Here is a 27,651-nt window from a genome sequence, read left to right as displayed (position 1 = left end):
TACATATGATCATTGCCTTTGCCTGCATTCTGTTGTAATGTGTAATGCTACCCACACTTCAGAACAACTGCGATAGGTATACTTAATAGGAAATAAATCCATAAAATAAATATTGCAAGTGTGGTCTGCATGGAAATACTGTGATAGAAAAAACAAGTGAAAGTGGCTGGTGTGTTTTTGTTTGATTGTTTTTTCTTTTGTCATCAGCAGTGATACAAATTTGTGCCTACTGACATGCAAGCCCCACCTAGGGTGGGCCAGAGTACTCAAGCAATTGCCTTGAGACCTTAATAGCCCAGGGTATTTATTATTTAATGAAAACAAAGAACTTTAAAAAGAACAGGAGTACTTGTGGCACCTTAGAGACTAACAAATTTATTAGAGCATAAGCTTTCGTGGACTACAGCCCACTTCTTCGGATGCATATGCTTATGCATCTAATAAATTTGTTAGTCTCTAAGGTCCCTAACGCCCCTACTCTACTTGCGCTACATTGATGACATCTTCATCATCTGGACCCATGGAAAAGAAGCCCTTGAGGAATTTCACCATGATTTCAATAATTTCCATCCCACCATCAACCTCAGCCTAGATCAATCCACACAAGCGGTCCATTTCCTGGACACTACTGTGCTAATAAGCGATGGTCACATAAATACCACCCTATACCGGAAACCTACTGACCGCTACACTTACCTACATGCCTCCAGCTTCCATCCAGGACACACCACACGATCCATTGTCTACAGCCAAGCTCTAAGATATAACCGCATTTGCTCCAATCCGTCGGATAGAGACAAGCACCTACAAGATCTCTATCAAGCATTCTTAAAACTACAATACCCACCTGCTGAAGTGAAAAAACAGATTGACAGAGCCAGACGAGTACCCAGAAGTCACCTCCTACAAGACAGGCCCAACAAAGAAAATAACAGAACACCACTAGCTGTCACCTTCAGCCCCCAACTAAAACCTCTCCAGCGCATCAGAGATCTACAACCTATCCTGAAAGATGATCCTTTACTCTCACAGATCTTGGGAGACAGACCTGTCCTCGCTTACAGACAACCCCCCAACCTAAAGCAAATACTCACCAGCAACCACACATCACTGAACAAAACCACTAACCTATTCTTGTAACAAACCCCGATGCCAACTCTGTCCACATATCTATTCAAGTGACATCATCATAGGACCTAATCACATCAGCCATACCATCAGGGGCTCGTTCACCTGCACATCTACCAATGTGATATATGCCATCATGTGCCAGCAATGCCCCTCTGCCATGTACATTGGCCAAACCGGACAGTCTCTACGCAAAAGAATTAATGGACACAAATCTGACATCAGGAATCAAAATACTCAAAAACCAGTGGGAGAACACTTTAACCTGTCTGGTCATTCAGTGACAGACCTGCGGGTGGCTATATTACAACAGAAAAACTTCAAAAACAGACTCCAACGAGAGACTGCTGAGCTAGAATTGATATGCAAACTAGACACAATCAACTCCGGTTTGAATAAGGACTGGGAATGGCTGAGCCATTACAGACATTGAATCTATCTCCCCTTGTAAGTATTCTCACACTTCTTATCAAACTGTCTGTACTGGGCTAGCTTGATTATCACTTCAAAAGTTTTTTTTCTCTTAATTAATTGGCCTCTAAGAGTTGGTAAGACAACTCCCACCTGTTTATGCTCTCTGTATGTGTGTATATATATCTCCTCAATATATGTTCCATTCTATATGCATCCAAAGAAGTGGGCTGTAGTCCACGAAAGCTTATGCTCAAATAAATTTGTTAGTCTCTAAGGTGCCACAAGTACTCCTGTTCTTTTTGCGGATACAGACTAACACGGCTGCTACTCTGAAACCTGTCAAAGAACTTATTTGTTATAAAGTTATTGCAGTGAAAAAGTTGATTTTATATTATAAGCAATTCAAACAAAATATTCTACTGTTGGCAGTAAATAAATAAATAAATAAATAAATATAGGGGAAAATCACCATATCACACTTGTGATGGGATTATATCCTGCATTTTAAACTTTATCTTGTGATCAGGATGCAGCATTGAGTGATAACTGCTGCTCTTGTTATGGCTGTCTTCAGCATTTCCTCCAGACAGGCTCCTGTGGAGGGGCAACATTTACAGCTAGTGCTTTGGCAATAAAGAATCACGTGCCTTGATGGGCTGCAGGAACTCATGATTGCGGGGAGGGAGGAGAGAAACAGCTGCCAGGGATAAGGTCTGGGCACAGACAAGGCTGGGATACTAGCAGTGATGATAGATGCAGGGCTTTTTTTATTTTTAATTGTAACTGCAGTTGTTTGCCCTTTGTACTGATATTAAAAACAAAAACAAAACCAACCAACATGCATCCAGTATACTTGTAGTAGGATTCTTAAAAAACAGATGTGTGATTCTGAGTTTTGGCATCTCTCATTTGGGGTGTAAAGTTGCACACTCAGACATGGAGAACCTTGTCTTTGGATAACCTTTGAACAAAGCCTGAATGAAGATCATCAATGTTCATCAATTATGACAGAGTGAACATGCTGAAACTCTTCCTCTAAACTGTCGTTAGCAAAGTGGGGGAAGGCGCGTTAACACAGAAGCTTCCGTTTAGTTTTCACTTAAAACGCAAGATACATTTTTCTTACTTCATCATCAAAACAGATCTCTAGTGCCCTAATTCCAAGTCTAGTTGAATGCTTACCTCTGGGGAGACAAATGAGAGGATGAGGTCACAGCTGCAGTAGCCTGTATCATTTCAGCAGAGCATTAGCCCAGTGAGAAAGTTCACTTTGTCTTGACTTAATTATGAGTCTTCTTTTAAATGTTAATCTTATTTTAATCAGAAGATACATGTTTAGGGCCAGGTCTCCAGCTAATGTAAGTCCGTGTAGCTCCACTGAAGTCAATAAAGCTACATCGATTTACATCAGGACCTGGCCCATAATTTCATTCTGTTACTATTAATGTTGGTACCATGCTTTGAAAAGGTAAGCCACAATATAAGGACTTTCTCAGTATAAGGAATTCTTCCTCATTCATAATGTTGCACTAGCAGCTACAATTGACAGATAAAGATTATGGGTTCTGTAGTTTAGGGGTGGGTTTGCCAATAGTGACAAACAAAACAAGTATATCCTATCTTTGTCACATTAAGATATTGGAGAGCAGTGTTTTCCCATTGCTAGATGCACTGGAAGCCCTGGTTAGTTGAAAACTGGAAGATCGCTGCTCTCATAAGTAGCTCAGGGGAAGGTATTGGTTTTCTGAAGTGTTTTAAAAAAAAAAAAAAAAGTCACAACAGTGGCACAAGATCAGTGTTGTTTATTTATCAGCCTTAGGCTGTTCATGAAAGGATCAAAGTCATTATCTCCAAAATGTGGTGAAATAAAGGTAGAAATAGTTCGGGCGTGTCTACACTTAAAATGCTACAGCAGGACAGCTGCACCACAGTAGCCCTTCAGTGTGTAGACACTACGTATACTGACGGGAGGGGTTCTCCTATTGGTGTAGGTAATCCACCTTCCCAATAGGCATAATTAGGTTGATGGACAAATTCTTCCATCAAACTAGCATGAGAACTTAGATGAGCTTAACATCATCATCACTCAGAATGTGGATTTTTCATGCCCCTGACCAACGAAGTTAAACCACCTAAATTTCTAGTGTAGACTGGGCCTTAGTGTTTATGTCCAGATTTAGTAAGTGTACATGGCACATTGTAAGGCTCCCAATATTCAGAGTTGTCATATTGTTTTCACACCAATGTAACATTAAAGTGCCACTGTCCCCTTGGATGTTGTGGCCATTAAAGCAGCTTTTAGGAACTGTACCACTTAGAGCTCTTATCTCAGTATAGCAAAATAAATAATCCAGGTGCAGATGGAGCTGTCTGGAGAACTGTCTTCTAGAGTCCTGTTTCTAAAATTACAGAGTGAAACATTCTTAAATAGAATACTGCTATCTAGGTCATTCTTTTCTATAGCATGCATAGGTAATCACAGTTTTCACATAAGTTTGTACATAAATTAATATTTAAAAAAAAAACTATTTCTGAGGAGCATTTGTATTGGGACTACATAGTCATATATATATATATACACACATATACACATACACATATACACACATATATACACACACATATATATATACACACACATATATATATATACACATATATATATATACACACACACACACACACACACACACACATATATACATATATACACACACACACACACACACACACACACACACACATACATACACACACACACACACACACACACACACACACACACACACACCCCTACAGAATAGATTGCTGATGGGGACAGATCCTATCCCCACCTCATGCAGCAGAGCTGCAGCAGTTTTGTTAGTACAGGACCCCTCCTCAGCCACAGGGGTGTTTTTCCTTATAAGAAGTGATCTACAATTTAGTCTTTGCTAATACCTGAATAACTGGTGTCTTCAATAGGGTGAGAGGAGCACATCAATAGTTAGGGTTTTGAAGCTGCCCTCACTTACATAGCAGCTGTCACTCTGTTATTGTGCTGTGTTACAGAGGTACACTAATCCTGCTTTTAAGAAGTGGACGTAATTGCTGGCTGCAGTCCTTAAGGTGGTGTTGGTTTTTAAATTGTAACGTGTATAGCGTTAAGACATTTGGCTATTTCTCTGATGCCTGATATCCCAGTCCCATCTGTGTGAACATCCAGCAAGTTATATGATATTAAGGTAGTTGAATGGATTACAATTGATATTGAGAGTATGAAAGTGGAGTGGGGCGGGGAGGCAAAAGTGAAAATGGCTCATTTGGTTTTATATCAGAGTCTGTGACTGAAATAGCAACAACTATGGTGAGACATCTGCTGCAAGGAAACTTACAGTCCTTCCAGTTTCTTTATAAGAAGTTTCAGAGAGTGGTGGTTATATCCAGATAACTTCTATTGATTTACAATAGTTTTCTTACACTCCAGCTATCTGCACCCTTAAGTGAAAGATTACAAAGTCGCAGTGTTGTGACTCAAGTTTTGTTATGTGACTGGATATTTTAGGTTTTTTGATGTTAATAAATCCAAAGCAAACATGGGGTTAGATCTGTAGGGCTATAAGAAAGTGCCCATTTTACCCAGGAATTACCCTTTTAACCTGGAATTGCAGTCAACTGTCACCTGATAAACAATAGGTGCAGTAACTACCCTGTAGTTGCACAAGAAATTAACCAGAAGATATTTTCCACTTTCAGGATTTTTTCCCCTTTGGTCTCTTGCAACTTATGCACTTTCTTCTCTAAAGAATTATAGATTTTAGTTTTCCTTAGAACAAAATATAATAAGATTCCATGGGGGACTAAATGGTTTAGTAAATTTATACTGGAATATGGTGCTTTCCTCCATAGTTTTGCTAATTCAATCCAGGTCATCAGTAACCAAAGGCTATCATCATCAGATAGTTGTGTCAGTAATTATGTTAGATGAGACAGGTGATTTCAGTTCCGTTCCCAGTGGGCACTTGTTCACATCACATACCTGATAACTTAATTAGCATGCTTATTGGGCATTTCAGCAGGATCCAAGAATTTAATGGGTATGAAGAAGACCTCATGAGCAGAGCTGTCAAGCAGCCATGTTTCACAAGCACTAAAGCCACATAATTTTTCTAATTACATTAAAATTGGAAAACATCATTTTGGAGAAGGACTCCATGTTGAGGAAAGGCTTGAAGAAGATTGTGTGAATCAGATTCTATTTCTAGTTGATTTAGTCACCACTCTGCATCAATATTTTTCATTTAGGGTTAGGAGTTAATTGGAGATGAGATTGTAGCATCATTGTATGTGTGACAAAAGTAAATCAAATCACTAAGAAATATTTTACCCCAGAACCCCAAAGAACCCCAAATAAATTGACATGTATGAATAACAGATGACAATGCCCAAATGGTGTGAGAAGTATAATTAACCAAGAGAAATTCAGCAGACTACTAAAATGCACTTTTATGGAGGAAAACAGATGATTGCAAAACAGTTTCCCCTTAAGTACAAACTAAGATTTCACAAATGATGGATTGGGGAATTTCTGAAAGCCAAAAGTCAACCGCTTAAACATAGTAGCCAAAGATTGCAAGATTGTAAGCAAGGAGGAAGGGCATGTTCATGAGGCCTAATTCAAAACTAGAATGTGGCTGGCCTGTAGTTATCAAACTTGTGGGGTGAGGAAAGAATACTTTTGGCAATAGAGAAGAAGTAGGGTGTACATTACCTGATGGAAAAAGTTATTACAATGGTCCTCAAAACAAGACAAAAAGGCATGCTTTCCTCCTGACTAGACAGAGGCCAAGGCAAGGATTCAGTGTCTAGGTAAATTTCAATATTCCATTAAACTCATAGAAAAATATTGAGACAAAAAAAGTCCTTTTGGGGTGCCATAATCGGCTGGAACATCTGTACTGTCAGTTTTTGCCAAGGGTTTCAGAGATGTGAATGAATATAAGTCAAACAATATTATGCAGCTGCAAAAAATGTTAGTATTTTGGGGTGTATTAACCGAAGTGTTGTATGTAAGATATGGGAGGGAATTATCCCAATGTACTAAGCACTGGTAAGGCCTCAGCTGGAGTACTATGTCCCAGTCCTGGGTGCCACAGTATAGGAAAGATGTGGACAAATTGGGAAAGTCTAGAGGAGAGCAACAAAAAAGATAAAAGCCTTAGAAAACCTGACCTGCAAGGAAAGGTTGAAACAAACAGACAAACCTGGGCATGGTTAGTCTTGTGAAAAGAAGACTGAAGGGAGATCTGATAATTGTCTTTAAATATGTTAAGGCCTGTTACAAAGAGGAGTGTGAAAAATTGTTCTCCATGTCCACTGAAAGTAGGACCAGAAGCAATCAGTTTAGTTTGCAGCAAGGGAGATTTGTTAGATATTAGAAAAACTTGCTAACTAGAAAGGTTAGTTAAGCTCTGGAATAGGTTTCAAAGGGATCTTGCAAAATACTCATTATTTGGAGGTTTTCCAAAAGAGGTAGGGCAAAACACCTGCCAAGGATGGTCTAGGTGAACTTGGCCTTGCCTCAGTGCAGGGGGCTGCATTTGATGAATTCTTGAGGTCCCTTCCAGTGCTACATTGCTATGATACTATTCTCAAAGAGTAGGTCAGTTAGAGCAAGGACTGTGTTCTTTCCTTTCTCTCTGGTTCAGATCACAGACTTGGGAGCTTATAAAGTCAAAACAGATAGAATTGGAAACTGAAGTTATTTGATCTTATGTAGGGACTTATGTTTTCTCCAGCCGTGTTGGATTACTGCTGAATTTGTTTTAGAGACTTAAAACCTGAACATTAGTTGAACAAGGGATTATCATCCCTGTTTGTTGAAAACATTATTTGCTGGTTTAATTTTTCTAGGCCCTATCCTGACTCGAATAGCCTTTCTGGCTCCAAGTCTTCATAATTTTCACATTTCGGAGAGTTGGTAGCTTTGGAAGTGGTTCCTGTTTAGAAGAGACTGTGGTTCAAAAAAGCTTATGCAAACAGCTGCGGATTGTACTATTAGTAGCACAGAACCTTACTACACCCCACTTAATTCCCATGTGGGATCATCAGAATGACAATAGGATACACTCAGGGAGTCTCCAGAACATCTTAACATGGGGATAGGTTTGTGCCTGGCTGGTTTACATTGTTATCCAGAGACATTCTTGAGGATCTGCATGGCCTCAAAGCAGGCTAACCCTGATTGAGTTTCCTAAAGGGATGGAGAGAGGACATATATCCCTCTTGCCCACAAAAAAAACTCTACTTTCTGGGGGAAATGAAGAGGATGGGGCTTGATGAATGAGCTTTACCCCTTTCAGAACCCACAGGACCAAAAAACCCCATCCTCCAGTAGTAGGGTGACCAGATGTCCCGATTTTATAGGGACAGTCCCGATTTTTGGGTCTCTCTTATATAGGCTCCTATTACCCCCCACCCCCATCCGGATTTTTCACATTTGCTGTCTGGTCACCCTATCCAGTAGAAGGTTGTTCTTTACTTCACACCAGTGCCAGGTAATAGTTCTAGGGAAGCAGGATCTCTAGATGGGGAGGGATGGAGAGGACTAGGTGTGGCATAGGGAGTTGCAAGAGGCAGGGAAGTCATTTACATTAGTTTTTCCAGCCATCCTCCTGCCCACTGCAACTCCCAGCCTTGGAGTTGCAGAGATTGAGCCATTTTTTCCTTTATTTATTTTGTCCTTTTGCAACATGCTGACTCCCTCCTCCCCTCGCCCCCTCTCCCCCATCCCTTTATAGGTTGACCTGCCACAGAGCCAGCATCTGCAGCCAAGTTCTAGTGTCTCCACTCTTCAAATTGATGGATAATTTCTGCAGGGTTAATGAGGCTTTGCAATACACAGAATGGTGCACACAGATGTGTTTTCTGAGATTTGAATGGATCTATAAGAAGATATTGGTTTAAGAGAATAACTAAAGAAATTTCATAATGAGCATATCCTAAAATGTAATGGAACTTGATGGCCTTTGAACAATTTGGTCTGAGCCCCTTCCTCACATTTCTAAAAGGAGAATGAATCTCAAGTAACAACCCAGATTTCTTTAATACACCTCGACCCCGATATAACACAAAATTCAGATATAACACGGTAAAGCAGTGCTCCGGCGGGGCGGGGCTGCGCACTCCAGTGGATTAAAGCTAGTTCGATATAACGCGGTTTCACCTAGAATGCGGTACGATTTTTTGGGTCCTGAGGACAGCGTTATATCGAGGTAGAGGTGTACATGGACATACAGAGAATAATGTTGGGGTTAGTATGCATCTCTTTTTTTAGGGGCAGGAGATCAGCAAATTGTTTCTAAAATTTATAGTGCATTAAAAAGAAAATAATTTACATTCAGTATGCAACTGTTTCTGTGAAGCTCAGGAAGCTTGTGTTTAATGTGATCCTGTTAATGTCACTAATGTTTTGCTGTCAATTAGTGAAAAGGTAGCTTTTGTAAACACGGTTGGTTTATGTATGTGTGTGTGTGTGTGTGTGTGTGTGTGTGTGTGTGTGTGTGAGAGAGAGAGAGATTTCATAACCTTATATTAATCACAATTATTTTGGATTTCAGTTCGTCTTTTTAAAAGGTTGTAGAATGTAAATATAAGTGAACTATTTAAACAGTGTGGACTGGAGAGCATTTTCTGAGACATTTCATGCTGTTTCTTTTACCCCCAAATGAGAGGAAGACTTGAAAGGGAAATGTTCTAAAGCCAGAGTTGCCAGCTGCATCTCTCTTCAGCTGATCTTCATAATGGTTCCTTCTGGGGGTTAATTTGCTTTTCTTGTAAGCATCTGATACTGGCCACTGTGGGAGACAGGATGCCAGACTAGTGAGACCACGGATCTGAATTCTTATAACAGATGTTAGGCGACACTCAGTATTTTTGTAGATACCTCTCAGGTACCACAAAGGAACCAGGATCTGGCCATAGTTGGCCATTTTGAGAATTCCCAAGGCTGGGAGGGAGTTCTCCACTAGCATAAAGCTCCTGCACCAAATACCCCTCACCAAAGTAAGGGGTACATTGAAGGTGGATGGGATGTGTCAGAAGTGGAAAGGAGGCAAGGCAAAGCTATGGTACACCAGTCCTCCACTAATCCCATAGAAATCCTTTGCCAGTGGCATAAGTTAGAGCAGTCCTTAGCCTGCTCTAAATCATTGCATGTGTAGGGCTGACACAAATGGCATAATGAGATCTGACAGCTTCTCAGTCATATACTGAGCAGAGCATGGCACATAAGATAATCTGCCCCAGAATGTTTATTTCTGGGCAGAAATCAAAAGAACACTATCAGGTTGAAATTCATACTAAAATCCCCACTATCCCAATCACATTCCCTTACATTTCATTCTAATAATAAAGAATATTTAAAAAAAAATCTGATTGCCATTTTGTTATCTTTTGGCACCTCACTCAGCTTAGATAATAAAAGAAAACTTCTCCAGTTTGTGTTTATTCGGCTTCTAGTAAGGTTTACTTCCTGCTTCTCATGATCTAGCACAATGCTGCAATATTTGGCTTGGAAGCATTGGAAGAGAATGTTTAAATTCAGACAAGCCATTTTCATTTAAACGGGTAATTAAAAGTAAGTTAACAAAATATCGGCCCCCATACCTCACATATAAATGTTGGCCCTAATTTACTTAACATTCTTCCTTCCGATGATTAATAATAGAAGACTACTTAAAAAGTATTCCATGTAGCTTTGAGGCTTCCCATTATCACTGCCACTGTGCATGCTCACTGCAGAAAACTACGAGCACATCCTCCCTGACTGCACCTTCGGCAGATGGGAGGAACAGCAATCTCAGATTTCCCTTCATATTGCCATGCACAGCAACACTAGCGGAGTATAGGGACCAGCCAGCATGATCACATTTTTAAATATAGAATCCTCTTAAATGCACTCTCTTTTTGGCATTAGGAACTATTTGTTATGAAAACACACAGCATAATTGAGTTTGATATAAGGTAGCTTTCCACAAAATTCAAGATAGAACTCTGTCTAAAAATTATAGAAGACAGATTTAGAATTTACAGCTCATTCTCTCTGGGACAAAGGAACTCTTTTTGTTCTTTTATTAGTGCATCTTCCTGTGTTGAAGCAAATGGTAGGAGAGTATTTTTAGTCACTTTTGTCTGGAGAGTAAGAGAGGAAAGGGAAAAGGAAAGGAGCTTAATTTTATATTCCTTTTTTCTTTAAAGAAAAAATGGCTTTTGAATCTTCCAAAATATTTTGTTTAATTCATTTGCCAATAAACATCAGATGCTAAACCAGTGCCAAGTAAAACACTACAGGATAAAATACAAAGTAAGTTCTCTTTGTGGGGAGGGTTAGCTGGCAAGCCCACAGGATTACATAGGCTGATTACACACCATTATTTTGAGACAGCACATATATAAATAAGTTAATGCAAGGGAGTGCTTTCAGGAAATAAAGTACTATACACATGCTATGTTTTATTTATTTATTGAGTGCCAACAGTGGGCTCAGCACCGGACAAAACATTAAAAGCGCTGGCCCCCACCCCAAAGGGTTGATAATCTAGTCCTGATACTAGATAAACAATATAAGGAGAAAAGGCGCTACCTGTTCCATCTGCACCCAAAATCCCACTGTACCTCAGTGCACACAAACTGCAGTATTCAACCCCAGGTGATACAAATGCATGGGTCACTACTGAAAGGCTTCATGGAACAAACTGCTTGGGGTTTGTAGGATGGGAGAGAGGTGGCTGGTATAGGAAATCATTTTAATATGAAATGACTATGTAGATTGAGAGATGGAAAGGAAGTGAATGTAAAATACATTGACAATGTCAAGTTACATTAGTATGCATTGAAACGGTGATATGATTAGGATAAAAACAACAATTTTAGATACTGCATTCACTTGGCTTTCAAAAAAGTCAATTTTAACCTTTATTTATTTATTTAAAACCATTGTCCACACCATGTTTAATTGGCTGGTAAAAAAGCCTTTGATGTCTGTGTGAAATTGGTAGAGTCAGGATTGCCAAATTCATCGTTTTTTAAAAAAAATTAGGCCCCTCAAAATCCAGAGATACTAAATATAGTACATGTTGAGTGGTGGGTATTGTGTTTTATTTGCCTTTGGATTTGAAAACTTTAGGTTTCACATTTTCAAGCTTCTCTCTTCAACCATGAGGACTGGAAACTTACTTTTAAAGAAGTGAAAACAGATTCTGATATAATCACAATTCCAGCAGCTGGGCCTTTAATAAAAGCCCCAAATATAACAAAACTCAATAAAATCATGAGTTACTAACACTGCAGAGAATTTAGATATTATAATTTAAGGAATAAAATTAATCAAAGATTGGGACCGTATTATTCATTGGGTCTGATCTTTGGAATTTTTTAGTTTTTCAAGTCACTTGCCAACTCAGGCCTTTTTGCCTTAGAGAATTTTTTTTCCAAAAATTACCCCCTATTACTCCACCACTATTAGCATCATTGTGAGCCCTAACACAGAGAGGCTGATAGCCTGCCTTTGAATCACTATATTGATTAGACCTTCTCTGAGCAGCATTAGAAGACCAAGGCTCCAATCTTGCAGAGGCTTCCAAATGTACGGTGAGAATAGTCCAGGGTTACTCATTGCATGAAGTTAAGCACATATGGTAGGCAGCCTTTGCAAGATCAGGGTCTTTGTGGGAGTTCTCTCTCAATTCATAGCCAGCATGAATGGAGAATGAGGCCCATAGTTTGTAAAATTAAGTGTTTGCTGGATTGGGACTTTAGGGATTAAAATGGTGGCAGCAGTCCATTGGTTGCCCCAATGGTAACAATGGTGAGACTTTAATAAAAACAAAAACACAACCATTTCCCTAGATAGACAAGGCTGTAATTGTAAATGGGGGATTTGACTCTGACCACTATCCCCTAAGTTTCCTCCTACAGTTAATGTAAACTAAGGGCGTGGTTTGCCGCACACTGACTGACTGTGTGGGCAGGGTGTGACTCTCCAGCACACCACGTACTAATTCACCCTGTTGACACTGCACTGTAGCAGCATCCACATGTACGTGGCGGGCTGGTGTGTTGTAGATTGTGCTGGCTTGCCATGCACTAACTTGCTGTGTAGACAAACCCTAATTAAGCTGGATCTACAGCCCATTGACTACAATAAGAATCTTTCCATATAAACTTCAACAAGATTTGAATCAGGTCGTAAATGACCTATTCTCTTTAAAACATATAATTGTTTAACTAACATTTCAGGCTCACAGCCAAGTAGTGTAAGCAGGAAAGCGTTCAGCTATAAAACAGTGTGGTATAAGAAGTTAATTTGTATCCTTTTCTTGGTGGGCTGGTTGTCTTTGTTTTGTTAGTTGTTCCAAAGTGCACTTGTTTAGTCTCTCCCTTCAGCCTATAAACGTGGAAGACAATCTGAGGTCAGCTTCACGGAACAAGAGAAAACATGCTATATGGAAAGAATGTCGCACAGGGTCAGACTATGCCTTTCACTGCAGGTGAAGGGTCTGTTATCAAGATAGAGAGAGCTAGAGTCCCAGCAAAACATGCCTTCTTGTGACTCCGGTATGCGCCCCTCTCTCTGAGGTAGTGGAGATCCCTTTCCTCTTCCCATACCCCCTACTCTCACCTCACCTCCTGTGCCATTACTGTAAGAGGAGCTGTAGGGATATCTACTGTGACTCAGACAGCTGCTGTTGGAAGTCACAAGAGAGCATTTCATCAGAAAAACAGAGGTACTAGAGCAATTTATCAGAACACTTGCAGTTCCCCCTTAAAGGGAAGTGCTATAGCAATAATAAATACTGTACAAAGAAGGTTGCTCTTATCCAGACAAGAATATTTACTAAATGGAGTACTTGGAAATTTTAACATTACCAAAAGTGGTGCATGGAGGTTTGCCATGTTACTCCCATTACAGTAAATGGTGTCATGGTTAAATCTCTTCTTAGCATCTTGAGGCCAAAAATTAAAGCTGAGGGTCTAATGTTTGGTTCCTAAATCCACTTTTTAGGCACCTATGTAAGTGATCTGATTTAGCGGAAAGAAGAGCACCTCTAGCTCCCATTTACTACAATGAAATTTGTGAATACCAGCCCATCTGAAAACTGCCCACATATGCCTAGGGGTCTACGAGGATTTAGTCACCAGAGTTTAGGCACTCAGGTTTGAAAATTTTGTCCTTTAAAATATGCCTTTGAATAACAGAAATGTGCTATGTACATATTCCAAGTGACCTAGTTCTTGGCAACAGTAGAACCACATGCTTTGGGAAGACACCACCAGTTCCGCTTCACCCTCATCAGGCAATGCTAAGAAGCTATATTTAGTTATGAAACTATTATGGTGAAAAATGACACTTCCCAATTCATATAGACCTAATCAAAAGAAAAGCGAACCATCCCAAGGTTGCCACACAACAATTTTTGTCAGTGCTGCAGTTTTGGAGCGCTAACACTGGCCTCTCGTGTGAAGTTGCTAAGTTTCTGCCAGAGCTGTACCTGATGCTGCAGCAGTCAGAGGTCTCTGCTGGACACAGCTGCAAGCTATGGGTTGCAATTCTTGCTACCCCAGCAGAGGCCACTGCTGCACCCAGTAGAGCAAGTTTGTTCCCATGCTCAGTACAAACAGGGGAGCAGAGAGCAGCTTACAAACCAGGCTAATTTTTGAACTTGCCTGGTTGGCAGTACAACCATCCCTGCTGAAATATCTAGGCACAGCAAAGTGAATTAAAGGTACAGTAGACTGGGGGGTTGACCTGAGTTCAGACTTTGGTATAGGTACCTGATGTAGCCAGTGGTATTTACACTAGTGGCATTTTGCTTACTTTAATTGGGGGAGGAGAGGGTAAGTTCTACCAGTGTAAATACCAAGTTTGCCTATCCACAGCAGGCGGAAATCAAAAATCTCTGTTCCCCAACAGAGATGAGTCCTCGGACTTCAATTCTGAATGTCCTTACTTTTGTCAATTTTGACGCCAATCATCATAGAAATTTGTTTAAATTATTTTGAGCAGTAGGCAGTAAAAAGGGGGGTGGGGAAACAATTGAAGAAGAGTGTTGTGTCAGTTTCTCCAATACAATCTCACTAAACTATTATTTTTGTGCTTATAGTGTGACGGGAGGGGTTCTTCCATCACTGTAGTAAATCCACCTCCTTGAGAGGCAGTTGCTAGGTTGACAGAACAGTTTTTCCATCAACCTAGTGCTGTCTGCACAGGGACTAAGATCAGCTTAACTACATCACTTGGGAGTGTGGATTTTTTCATACCACTGAGTGATGTAGCTGGGTCAATCTAATTTTGTAGTGTAGATCAGCCCTAGGAGTCAAGCCACTTTTTCAAAATGCATCTAGACCCAAAGCTTTGCAGGTGTCAGCCAGCTTGTTGCAAGTCTATTGGCCTTAAATTTACAAGTATGTGTTGGGTATACAAATAAAAAGATTCCTATTGACTTTAGTGGAGCAGAATAGCATATTGTGTGTGCAATAGGCAGGTGCAATTTAAGTAGCCTCTTTGAAGATTTGGGTTACAACAACATACTGTCAGGAACTTGCAGAGTGTAACTGGAAGCACATATTACTTTGTTTTTCTAGATTGTGCTTAAGTGATAGACTCCTGGGACTTTATTCACTCTTGTGTTCCACCAGCTTCTGCTGGCAGAAACCCAGGCACTAGAAAGTCCATTCACTCGAAGAGACATTGCAGTGACACAAGGTATCTGCAATCCCCTGCTCCAAAAAGGAGCCTGGAGACAGCTGGCACAGCTCAGGAAGTATTTGGACTGGCCTGGGAAAATCTGGTCAGAACAGAGGATGTGCTGAGTCATGGTTTCCTCCTCCTATTTGTCCAGTGTTCCAGAAAATCTTCTGAGAAAAACAAGACCGACATGTCCTGACTTTCTAGTGCTAAGAGGACTAACAAAAACATAGCACCCCTTCTTTATACATCTAAAGAAAGAGACATAACCTCTGTTTTCTCCCCACTTTGTCAGGTCAGCTTTACATTATTTATTTCTGTTAATTGAAGACTTATGAATAAAACTAAAGGGCCAGATTCGCAAACATACGTATGTGCCCTAGCTGTATAGTGGAATTCTCAGCTCCGAGTTAGCCAGCTCAGGCTACCTGCATTATACACAAAGAGTTGGGCATCTATGAAAGAGATACTCAGAAGTGAGCAAATTGAGCAGGCATCCACCTCAGCTAGCCAGGTGGCCAAATGCAAATGGTTTGGGTCTAGATTCTAAGGTACTTAGATGCCTAATTGCCAGTGATCTGAACCTTAGGCACTAGACTGATAGGCCCCTCTCTCTGTTCAGGGTTCTCAGCCATGAAACCTCTCCTGGCATTAGGGCTGAGCTGCCTTTAGGCACATTTCTCCTGAAAAACTGGAGAAATAGACCACCCCACCCCAGAATACCCAATAGCCCAGTGGTTAGGGCACTTGCCTGGGATGTGGGAGACCAAGATTCAAATCCTCTCTCTTCCAGACCTGAGCCAAGGTCTAGCTATGGGCTATTCTGGAGTGGTGTGGGAGAGTTCCCAATCTTCCTTGTTGTTGCTGTTGTATAAACCATTAAATATACACTGGGCCAGAGAGAGAGAGGCTACAACCTAGTGTCTAGGGCATTCATCTGGGTTGTGGGAGACCTGGCTTCAAGATCCTGCTCCAGATCAGGCAAAGTGGGGATTCAGATTTGAGTCTCATACACCAGCAGAGTGCCCTAACCACTGGGCTATTGGGTATTCTGGACACACACGCTAGCCCACTGGCTGTCTTCTGTGCAGGATCTGCTGATGCTATGGGCACTCTCAAAGCATGTGCACAGGATCAGGCCCCACTGATGAGATAGGCAGAGGAATACGGCTTGAGAAGCTTACTGGCAGCTCCACGGCTTTGGCCTGCGCAAGGGCTCCAAGCTGCTGGTTAGCTGCGAAGTGTCGTTATGCATGCTCATTGGTGGAAAATTAAGTGCAAAGGAGACTTAGGTACTTACTGGATTAGGTAGCAGCTGAGCTATGGTTTTAAAAATGTCAGTGGGGCCAAAGTATTGGACATACAAGCCTAACTTCCCTTGTAAATGTGGCCCAAAGTTTGGCTAGTTTAAGTATTTGTTCATTTGGCAAATGTCATGAACTTTTTTCACTGGTGAAAACTTTATTTATACTTGATTTATACATACATTCATATTTATTCAATTAGAACATTGCTATTTATATAGTTCTACTATGCCAAGGGGAAAAAAAAGTAGTCACATCCTCTAATTGAAAATGGTTTGAAATTCAGGGCATCCACATAGGAGCGTTGATTTATGGATGGGCAGACATTTTGAAAACATACAACAAATAAAGGAACATTCAGGGATCTGTCCTCAGTCTGGTTCTATTCATTATCTTAATAAATTATTTGGATAATGGCATAGAAACTACATTAATAAAGTTTGTGAACCAAGCTGTGAGGGATTCTGAGCACTTTGAAGGACAGGATTAGAATTCAAAGTGATCTTGACAAACTGGAGAAATGATCTGAAACAAAATAGGATGAAATTCAATAAGGACAAATGCAAAGTACTACACTTAGGAAGGAACAATCAATTGCACAAATAGAAAATGGGAAATGACTGCCTAGGAAGGAATACCCTGCAGAAAAGGATCTCGGGTTATAGTGGATCACAAACTAGGAGTCAATAATGTAATACTTTTGCAAAAAAGCAAACATCATTCTGGGATGTATTAGGAGGAGTGTTAAAGCAAGACATGAGACAATTCTTCACTCTACTCAGCACTGATAAGGCTGCAACTGAAATGAGGTGTCCAGTTCTTGGAAAAAGATATGGACAAATTGAAGAAAGTCCAGAGAAGAACAACAAAAGTGATCAAAGACCTAGAAAATATGACCTATGAGGAAAGATGGGAAAAAATGGGTTTGTTTAGTCTGAAGAGAAGATGTTGGAGGGAGGGGGGAAGAATGGGGGACGAAAAGATAAGTTTTCAAGTATATAAAAAGATTGTTTATAAAGAGAAGCTTGTTTATAAATTGTTCTCCTTAACCACTGAGGAAAAGGATGAGAAGCAATGGGCTTAAATTGTACCACGGGAGATTTAGGTTAGACATTAGGAAAAACTTCCTAACTGTAAGGGTAGTTAAGCACTGGACAAAGTACCTAGAGAGGTTATGGAATAACAGTCATTGGAGTTTTTTTAAGAGGTTAGACAAACACCTGTCAAGGATGGTCTAGTTATTACTCAGTCCTGCTCAGTGCAGGGGTTGGACTAGATGACTTGTTGATGCCCCTTCCAGTCCTACATTTCTGTGATTCACACTGAATTGCCTTGTGCCACTGTCTAGTAGTAGTGGCATGCAGTTCTCGGACATGCAGGTTTATAAAATTGTAGTTAATATACAGTTTAGAGCATAGCAATTTTAAGGCTCTGCATGTTCAGACCTACTGAGCTGAAAATTGTGATCTACAGTATTCAAAACTAGTAAGATGTGGGCTGAAATAAAATCAGTGTGAATTGCTCAACAATATCAATGGAATCAGCATTGCGCTACTATATATTGTAAAACAATACAGTGAAATCTTGCAAGTATTACATAGCATGCCTTGCCCAAGTGGTAACTAAGCATAACATCTTCCTGTTTCAACATTCTCAACTTGTATCCCATAGCTCCTATACGTTGTTTTTTTTCCCCCCCAACACTGAATGCTGCTAAGTTATGAGTTTTAACAGGTTTTTTTTCTTTTAAACCACAGCACTGAATGTTATTCTAAAATTGTTTTCCAAATATTCTTAAACTCCCAGTTGATCCCCCACTGATGTTCATTGTGAAAAGAATTGCAGGTCTAATAATATTTGGCACGTTTGTAATTCTCTGTCCAACATGTGTTTTGTGCCCTCCTCTGGTGGATTTTTGGAGGATAACTGTATAGCTACCAGCTAAGGGAGATATATCTTGAACTCTAGTAGTAGAAGCTCATGCTTTTAAGTCTGGATGGCTCAGGTTCAATCTTTGGTGACTAGCTACGATAGAGGTTGCTCCACTTATAATCCCTTTAATCAGAGGTTCTGAATATGCTTTGTTGTAGGCAGAGCTAGCCTATAGTTAAGCAACCGAAAATTTAGAATGGGAAGTGTTGAAATGTTGGAAAGCCTTATAATTTTGCCAGTCTGGAACATCCATCTGAGGATGGGGGGTGGGGGGAGAGGGAGGGGAAAAAGTGAGATAGGACCAGGAAACTGGGACAAGGAATCCAGAGCGGTAGTGGGGGGCAGTTGAAATCAGATGAGGAGCTGGAGTGGGTTAGACAGCAATAGGATAGACAGAGAGTGGAGGAGACAGGGGAAGAAGGGTCTTTGACTACTAGGGACCACTCTGTTCAGGAGCCTGGAATAGACTCAGGATTCCTGAGTTTCACAGTTCCTCTTCTGTCAGCAGATATCTGTGAAACCCAGTGGCAAAAAGTGTCTTATCCCCCTATAGAGCTGGTCTATCACATATAGGATGACAACATACTGCCTCTGCCATCACTTACTCCATTAGTTCAAGTGGCAGAAGTCCGTGCAGTGGATCTAAAGGTTCATCGGCAGGGTTGGAGCCATGCGAGTTTCACTATGATTCCATGTGACAGAATTTCTGGGGCAGTTCAGTTTTGATTTTACAAAAAAACCTGGGGAAATACATACAGAAACTATGTTGAGAGAACATTATGGTTGCAAAGTCAAGCATTCAGAAATGCCACAGGTCAGTTAATTTGGCCCCTGTGTGCCAATGAGTACTTGACTTTGCAACTTTAACAATATAAAAGGTGGCTAAGAATCCTGGTCCCTATTTTGTGTTTTAAGGGAAAATAGGGGCAGAGAGGTTAAGTCATTTGTCCAGGGTCACACAACAGAATCCAGGCCTCCTGACTCCTGTGCCTGTGTTTTAAACACATGATCATCTTAGTCTCCCACTGCATATCAGAGCCATCTGGATGTCCAAGGAAGGGGAAAGGTGATAAGTGAAAGGTAGCAACCAGAGAATTCCGGTTCTGAGAACAGTCAGGGAAGGCAAATGCAGCACTCAAACTGCAGCTAGGGTCAAACTTGCCCAGAGCTGTAGGAGAGTTAGAAAAAAGTCACAGAATGGCCTGGAGCTTTAAGGGAGTTGTGCTCAGCCCCACCTGTGCCTGTGGGCTATGCCTGTGGGCTGGGATGGTGAATAATACAGAAAATACTATAATAAGAACATAAGAATGGCCATACTGGGTCAGACCAAAGGTCCATCTAGCCCAGTATCCTGTCTTCTGACAGTGGCCAATGCCAGGTGCCCCAGAGGGAATGAACAGAACAGGGAATCAAGTGATCCATCCCCTTTCGCTCATTTCCAAATTCTGGCAAACAGAGGCTAGGAACACCATCCCTGCCTATCCTGGCTAATAGCCATTGATAGACCTATCCTCCATGAATTTATCTAGCTCTTTTTTGAACCCTCTTATAGTCTTGGCCTTCACAACATCCTCTGGCAAAGCGTTCCACGGGGTGACTGCATTGTGTGAAGAAATACTTCCTTTTGTTTGTTCTGAATCTGCTGCCTATTAATTTCATTTGGTGATCCCTAATTCTTGTATTATGAGAAGGAGTAAATAACACTTCCTTATTTACTTTCTCAACACTAGTCTTGATTTGATAGACCTCAATTATATTCCTCCCCTTATTTGTCTCTTTTCCAAGCTGAAAAGTCCCAGTCTTATTAATCTCTCTTCATATGGAAGCTGTTCCATATCCCTAATAATTTTTGTTGCCCTTTTTTGAACCCTTTCCAATTCCAATATATCTTTTTTGAGATGGGACGACCACATCTGCATGCAGTATTCAAGATGTGGGCGCACCATGGATTTATATAGAGGCAATATGTTATTTTCCTGTCTTATCTATCCCTTTCTTAATGGTTCCCAGCATTCTGTTCGCTTTTTTGACTGCCGCTGCACATTGAGTGGATGTTTTCAGAGAACTATCCACAATGACTCCAAGATCTTTGAGTGGTAACAGGTAATTTAGACCCCCATCATTTTATATGTATAGTTGGGATTATGTTTTAAAGATATAGAAGATCAGTGGAGTAGGCCTCATCTGAAATACTGTGTGCAATACCAACAAGGAGTCTGGTGGCACCTTAAAGACTAATAGATATATTTGGGCAGAATATTAAACCTCATGCTTCAGGGTCTATGCTAGTCTCTAATCTGAGATGTGGAGCCCACCATGTGTGGCAATATTGCCTTCCCAGAAGCCAAGGAAGGTAAGGTATCTACCTTAATCTCCCCACTCTGGTAAATTTACTGTCTCCAGACAGTGGTCCTCCAGCTCCCAGCACTGCTGGATCAGTGACATGACTAAGCCCTCCAGGTATATCACACAAATCCACCCTTTCAAGAATTAATAGAACAAGTCTAATGGAAACAAAGCCATCTCCCAGCGGTCCTGGGACTACAGAGATCTTCCATGGTTTGCTTAGGCTGCATCCTCCCAGGGCTACCTAACATCTTCACCCTCTCTGGGTAGTAGTTCCTATTCTAGCTCCCTCCTGGGTTACTGTTCTAGCTCCTTCCTGAGTTCAGCAGTTCACTTTCCCTGGTGGCACAAAGTCATCAAAGGGGTTCTTCTTCCCACCCTCACTGAAGTCCCAGCCTCAACCCTCTAAGCAACTGCAAGCATCAATTCCTTTCAACACTGCCTACAGCAGTACCCTTTCCCAGGGCTTCCCCATTACCCTTGAGTCAAGGCTCAGGGTCTCCCAGCCCCGCCTTTCAAGCTCACTACAGAGAGTCAGCCTCCCTCTGCCCTTTGTATCACCCACCTGACCTTTCTGCAAGAGAGTCTTCCATCTCCCTTCTCAGTGAGATGAGCAGGCTTCCACTTTCTTATTGGAAACCTAAATACCCATTGCCTGAGGAGGAAGTTAACTAGCACAGGTAGGGCTGAGCTCAACTCCCTTAAAAGGACAAGCCCACCTTCTGGCAGTCCCCAAATGATATTTTTCAGAATGACATTGACATAGTTAAGTACTCCTGTTCTGCAATACGCAGTCATATATATTAAAAAAAACATTAAACTGCCCTGAAATAAAAATCTGCAGTTTTTAATAATAGCAAAAGCATATGAACACAAACTTCTTGTTTTTTGTGTGCCATATTTTCATAAAGACTTCTGGGCAAAATGGATTCATCTTCACCAGCAAAATTTGCCAGGCAAATTGAGGGGCTCCACTGAGGTCTTTAGAAAACATGACCTTATCAAGTCATGTAAGGATTGGTAAGAGCAATATGTGCCTTGGTTTCCCGTTTGGCCTTGAACATCACTAGCTTGACATTTCTCCTTGATGCTTAATGATTACCTGTTGCTCATTGTTTTAAGTTATGTTAAACTGTGGGGAAAGATTCTGGAGAGACAGATACATTTTCTTAAGGAATGTAAAAATAAATTAATAGGAACCAAAGCGCCCCCCCCCAGATTTGTTTTTTGTTTTTCCATGACTATAACACTCCTTAGGGAAACCTTCTCCTGCTAACAAGTTAGTGTGTGTTCCCCCCCCCCCCTTGGTTCTAAAGTCCCAAAGCTGATTGATATAAGTTTGAGTTGCATTTCTTGAAACGAATCAGAGGCTCCTGGGAATGTAGAATGGGAAAAGAGAATGGGTTTCCAAGCATATGAATACAACAGATGCATTATGTGCTGTTTTTAATAAGGGTGCTGAAGAAGCACAAATGGGCAGTTTACACAAGAGCTCCACTTCAATATTTGTATAACTTGCCTCCTACTGCCTTACAGTATAAGAGCTTTTTTGTCTCATGTGAATCCATTCCAAACCACTCAGGGTTTCTACTGAAGCTCTGAAGAGATTCCCTCGTGGCTAAAACTGAAAATCCACTATTGTAATTGAATTCATCAGCATGATGGTGCTTTATGGGTTTAAGAAATGAATTCAATTTATGCACAATAGTCAAAAGTGCACTGAGGATTCAATGTATGTGCCCATTGTAAATTCAGGTGAGCTGTTGAAATTCCTTCCCTGGCTTTTGAGGCTGGTTTTTGACATCTCCATATGTTTGAATATAACTTAATAAGAGTCCGGGTGCCTTGCATACAGGTATTTCTGGAGTCCTGTAGTTTCTCTTAATCCCAGAATTACAAGTCTCTTACAGGAGGAAAATCCTTCTATAAAGAAAAGCTATTTAAGTAACTGTTTGTTGTTAGGAATACTCAGCTGTTGATGTAGCTAAGAAACAAAGGCCTATAATTTTGTTTCATACTGTGGATTGCCAACATTTGGTGGCACTTTTGCCCCCTTGTTGGAGGGGGGGGAGGGGGGAGAGAAAGAGAGACAGGCTTCCTGATCTGTATATTGTCTGCTTTTGTGTTTGAAAAAGCCCACAGAAAGGGGCTTGGAATAATAATTTAAAACAAAGGGGGTGGGGGAGAAATAATACCACCAGTGAGCTGTATTGTACCACATTGGGTGGGAGCAAGCAGATCAGGAAGGAAGAGAGGGTGTATAAGCTAGGGCTGCCCTTTGCTGGAATAGCATCTTGTAATTTTCAATAAGTCATTATGGGGAGAAGGATATGGCCTTATGGCTAAAGCAGAAGACTAGGATTCCGGAAATATGGTCCTGGCTCTGCCACAGACTTCCAGAATAACCTTGTGCAATTTACTTAAACACTTTTTGGGCCTCAGTTCCACTCTCTACTTCTCTGCCTCACAGAGGTGTATTGAGATGTACTATATTTGTTGCTAGGTGCTTCAAGTTTCTCAGAAAAAAATGTTACGTGTAAGTGCAAAGTTCCACCATCATTCAGTAGGCACATGGTAGTCACTGGGCACTAGGAGAATAGGGAGATTCATGGTTTGAACAGTACAACAGAATTTTGGTTAGATAGGAGAAGGGCAAGGTGGGAATCCAAGTCCAGACGAGGAGGTTGCAGTAATCAAGGCAGAGAGAGGAAATGACAGATTATAAACATTTTCTCAAGTGTGTCAGTAAATATACACTTGTTACCACATACTCAATGCCAGCTCTCATTAGAAACAGGATCGAGTCTAGGGGCTGGTCCACACTAACCCCCCACTTCGAACTAAGATATGCAACTTCAGCTACGTTATTCACGTAGCTGAAGTCGAACTATCTTAGTTCGAACTTACCGCGGGTCCACACGCGGCAGGCAGGCTCCCCCATCGACTCCACGTACTCCTCTCGCTGAGCAGGAGTACCGGCGTTGACGACGAGCACTTCCGGGATCGATTTATCGCGTCTAGACAAGACGCGATAAATCGATCCCAGAAGATGGATTGCTTACCGCCGGGGAGGTAAGTATAGACGTACCCTAGGACTGCCCTCCTGAGGTTTCCAATTTCAAAGTTTGGGGCAAGTTTATCTCACTAGTACCTTTTCTGTTCATCTTGATCTTTTCATATGGTCTTGTCACTTTGTATTAGCGCTGCCTTTCTCTGCAACTCCTGGCATCTGAAATAGTCCTCCTACCTCCTCAGTATTATATCTCTCATTAAATGCCAGATGGAAAGACATTTTCTTCCTTGCCTTTGCTCTTAATCTCTCCCCTTCTGCTAAGATATTGATAGCCACAATGGAGAGATTTCCACATATTTTGGATGGAAAACATTCCGAATGAATTTGGGGTTTTATTGGCTATAAAGATTTATTGTTCTTCAGAATCAACATCGACTTCAGCTTTGCCTTAGTCAGCATGTACCTCTCAGGACAATTAATCTTGGTCTTCACCTCAGAGTACAATATATGCTTATTATTTAAGCTGGTAATTGTATTAATTCCAAGCATATACCGTGGGATGCAGTTTGCATGAAATACATTCCCAGGGGTACCGGGTTTGGAATCAAGTTAATTACATTTTAGATCTATGCTAGAATTGAAACAATTTTTTTTTTTAAAAAAGTGTTATTCTCAAGGCCTGAATTAATATCATTATCGATTTTGTTAAAATGTTTTTTTCCATTAGAAAAGTGAAAATTATTAAGTTAGACAAAAGAATAGGGCAAGATTGCTCCACTAGCCTGGAATGTCAAGGCAGTGCTGTGCACAAGGATTTGAATTAACATCACAGATGGGAGATGGCTACAACTAAGAGTTCTGTGTGCTTTAATAGTCTGCAGTTAGTTGCATCATCTGGTGTTTCAGAAAATGCTCTTAAAAAACTTATTAAATGGCTGATGAATGTGTTTGAAAAGGCTTGGATGGTCATTTTATATGGAACAATAAATTTGCTGTTGTACATAATGAGGTCATTGAAGCAACCAGAAAGGAAATATATAATTCTCAGGCATGGGTCTGTAAGCACAGTACTGTCTAGGCTATTTAAGTTTAATGAAGCAGCTACTCTGCTGCTGCATATTCTTGTTGAACAGTCTCAGCATGTATTTTAAAACAAAAGTGTTACTGGTAATCATGTCCCTGCACACCCTCCTTGGAAATCCTGTGGGTCCTATTCTCATAAGAAGTCTTCATCTTTTATGTGCTAATGGTTTTGAAATTAGTCATTTGCTTCATTTTCATTGTAAATGAGGGTCAGAATGTGATTTCTTTCTTTTCCCTGTTCTCTGAACATTGAAACTACTGTAAGCTGGCTCATCAGCATCCACTTCTCTCTGGGGTATAGAGTTTGAAAAGTAGCTGAAAATGATCCCATTAAAACACACAGGTTCCCAGGCATTCTTTCCTATTCTTAGAAACCTGTCTAAGAAGGCCTGCATCCATTCTGAAGCTTGCATTGTACAAATGACATGGCATCACCATCACATCTCCCAAAGTCTTACTGCCAAAGAGGTCCAGTCAGGAAACTTCAAAAATTCAACAGTGACATTCCAGTGTCTGTTCAAATCCAACGAGATCCAGTTACATTAATTCATTCCTTAAACACACCTTTCTAAAGGGCTCTTAAAAGAAGTAATCATTAATATTTAAATGCACGGTTTGATTCCTAGCATGCAGTACTATACAAATAATGATGGCTGAAACATGAATTAAGTTTGGGGTTTTTAAATGGACCAAATGTTGTGCACAGACAGAAACACTTAGGCACAATATAGGTCTGGCTCCAATTTGCACAAAGAATAATAATCGTTCATAGCACTTAAAGTGGTATTTTACATCCATGGATCTCAAGGCATATTACAAAGGAAGATGGGGATCATTCACATTTTATAGATGGAGAAACTAAGGTCTAGAGAAGTTAAGCCCAGAGCCTCTAGGTATTTAGGCACCTAACTTCCAAAAAGGATCAGGGCCCAAGTTTCCAGGCACAGTGCCCCACATGCTATACATTGACTCACACTGCCTTGCCTTAAAAATCATACCTGGACATAATGACCATCATTATGTGAAGCTGCAAAGAATGAGTGTCCAAAGGCTCTGTCTTCTTCCCTTATTGCTAGTGTAACCTTTGCTTTGCAATTACCACTATCCAGGACAGCATATAAAATATATTCTAAGTGATGGGAAAATGAGCCAAACGTATGAGAGAGCCATATGCATGCTATGATTTTTACCTCTCCTTGTGGCATGAATTATTACGGCATGCAGACTATCAATAAGTGGGTTTGTGTTACAAATGCTTGGTATTTGTTGTTTCTCTATTCTGCTGTGTTGGTGAAGTAATGCGCTTAGCAATAATGGATTATTTTCACAGAGGGATTTCACAGAGTAGATTATCAACTACTTTCTTTTTCAAGATGTAACCTTGTCAGTTTGTGGTCAGAGGCACGTGTCAAGTTAAAATGAACCTAATACATTCATTTGCAACACAGGCAAAAGAGACAGACAGACAGACAAAAGGTTCCAATCTTTTCATTTATCACCACATCACTTTAAAAATCAGAGAAAAACAAAGGAAACCCTGTACGTGCAGCTGATTCCTAGATATGCACATTGCACAAGTTATTTTTCAACTATAAGTAATATTTTAAGCTTTCTTTCAATACCAAGAGGTAAATAGGTTTGGGGTTATTTTTTTCTTAAAAAAAAAAAAAAAAAAACCCACACCTCTCATTTCATAGAGATCAATACGACAGTTACACACACAGATGTGCCTGCTGCATTGTTATTAAATGTCACGGGTTCTTGTGTGTGTGTAAAATTTGTAAGAAGATAAGGTGCTACTCCAACCCTATTTCATTTTAACTAATGGGATGTTGGTTGCCTGTAATTTTGCATTCACTGTTAACAGCCCTGCTTTAATAAATTGTTTTCTGATCTGTTCCTAGATGGAAATCCTGTATGAATGTGAAAACCATTAGCAAAGTAATTGCTGTCTATTACCATGACAACCAGCCGCTGCAGTCACCTGCCTGAAGTCTTACCAGACTGCACCAGCTCAGCTGCTCCCCTAGTAAAGACGGTGGAGGATTGTAGCAGTCTTGTGAATGGACAGCCGCAGTATGTCATGCAAGTTTCAGCCAAGGACGGGCAGCTTCTGTCAACAGTAGTAAGGACTCTTGCCACACAGAGGTACAGTAGTACCAAATAAAAAACAAACATGTAATTGATCATTAAACTGTTTTAGCTCGGAAGTGTAGAAAGGGGCTAGAATTACAGTATTCAAGTCTGTGTCAGACAAGAAATCTATATAAAAAAGCCAAACACACATACCGGCTCAGTCATACCTGTTTCTATGACAATTGAGTAAGAAGCTAAAATCCATCATGTTTACTTTTCTATTTTAAGTCACACACAGAAGAAGAAGATAGATGTGTTGCTGCTCGCGTAAGATTTACTACTGTGATAATTAAACTCATCACTATAATTTTATCATCATCACCACCATCTCACTTTTTATAATTAAACTCTCATTATACCTTCATGCAAAAAAATGTGGCAGTGCTGTCTGAAGATGCAGATGGTCAAGTGAAAAGCAACAGAGGGTCCTGTGGCACCTTTGAGACTAACAGAAGTACTGGGAGCATAAGCTTTCGTGGGTAAGAATCTTGCATCTGAAGAAGTGAGATTCTTACCCACAAAAGCTTATGCTCCCAGTACTGTTAGTCTCAAAGGTGCCACAGGACCCT

General features: G+C 40.6%; 1 protein-coding gene and 1 long non-coding RNA gene across 3 annotated transcripts in view; one reads left to right on the top strand and one right to left on the bottom strand.

The window, feature by feature from the left end:
* Positions 1-27,651, top strand: part of MARCHF3 (membrane associated ring-CH-type finger 3) — a 148,839-nt gene that overhangs the window by 86,302 nt on the left and 34,886 nt on the right. For both annotated transcript variants that reach the window (XM_065599316.1, XM_065599315.1), the window contains exon 2: positions 26,851-27,094. In XM_065599316.1, the coding sequence (XP_065455388.1) occupies positions 26,907-27,094 (188 nt within the window). In that variant the 5' untranslated portion in view covers positions 26,851-26,906. The remainder of the gene's footprint in view (positions 1-26,850; positions 27,095-27,651) is intronic.
* LOC135984350 (uncharacterized) overlaps positions 1-27,651 on the bottom strand; it is a 60,665-nt gene that overhangs the window by 14,869 nt on the left and 18,145 nt on the right. The window lies entirely within an intron of this gene.

This window comes from Chrysemys picta, chromosome 6, assembly GCF_011386835.1.
Source record: "Chrysemys picta bellii isolate R12L10 chromosome 6, ASM1138683v2, whole genome shotgun sequence".
NCBI lineage: Eukaryota > Metazoa > Chordata > Testudines > Emydidae > Chrysemys > Chrysemys picta.
Note: the sequence above shows the minus strand (reverse complement) of the source record. Positions and strands in the feature narration are given on the sequence as shown.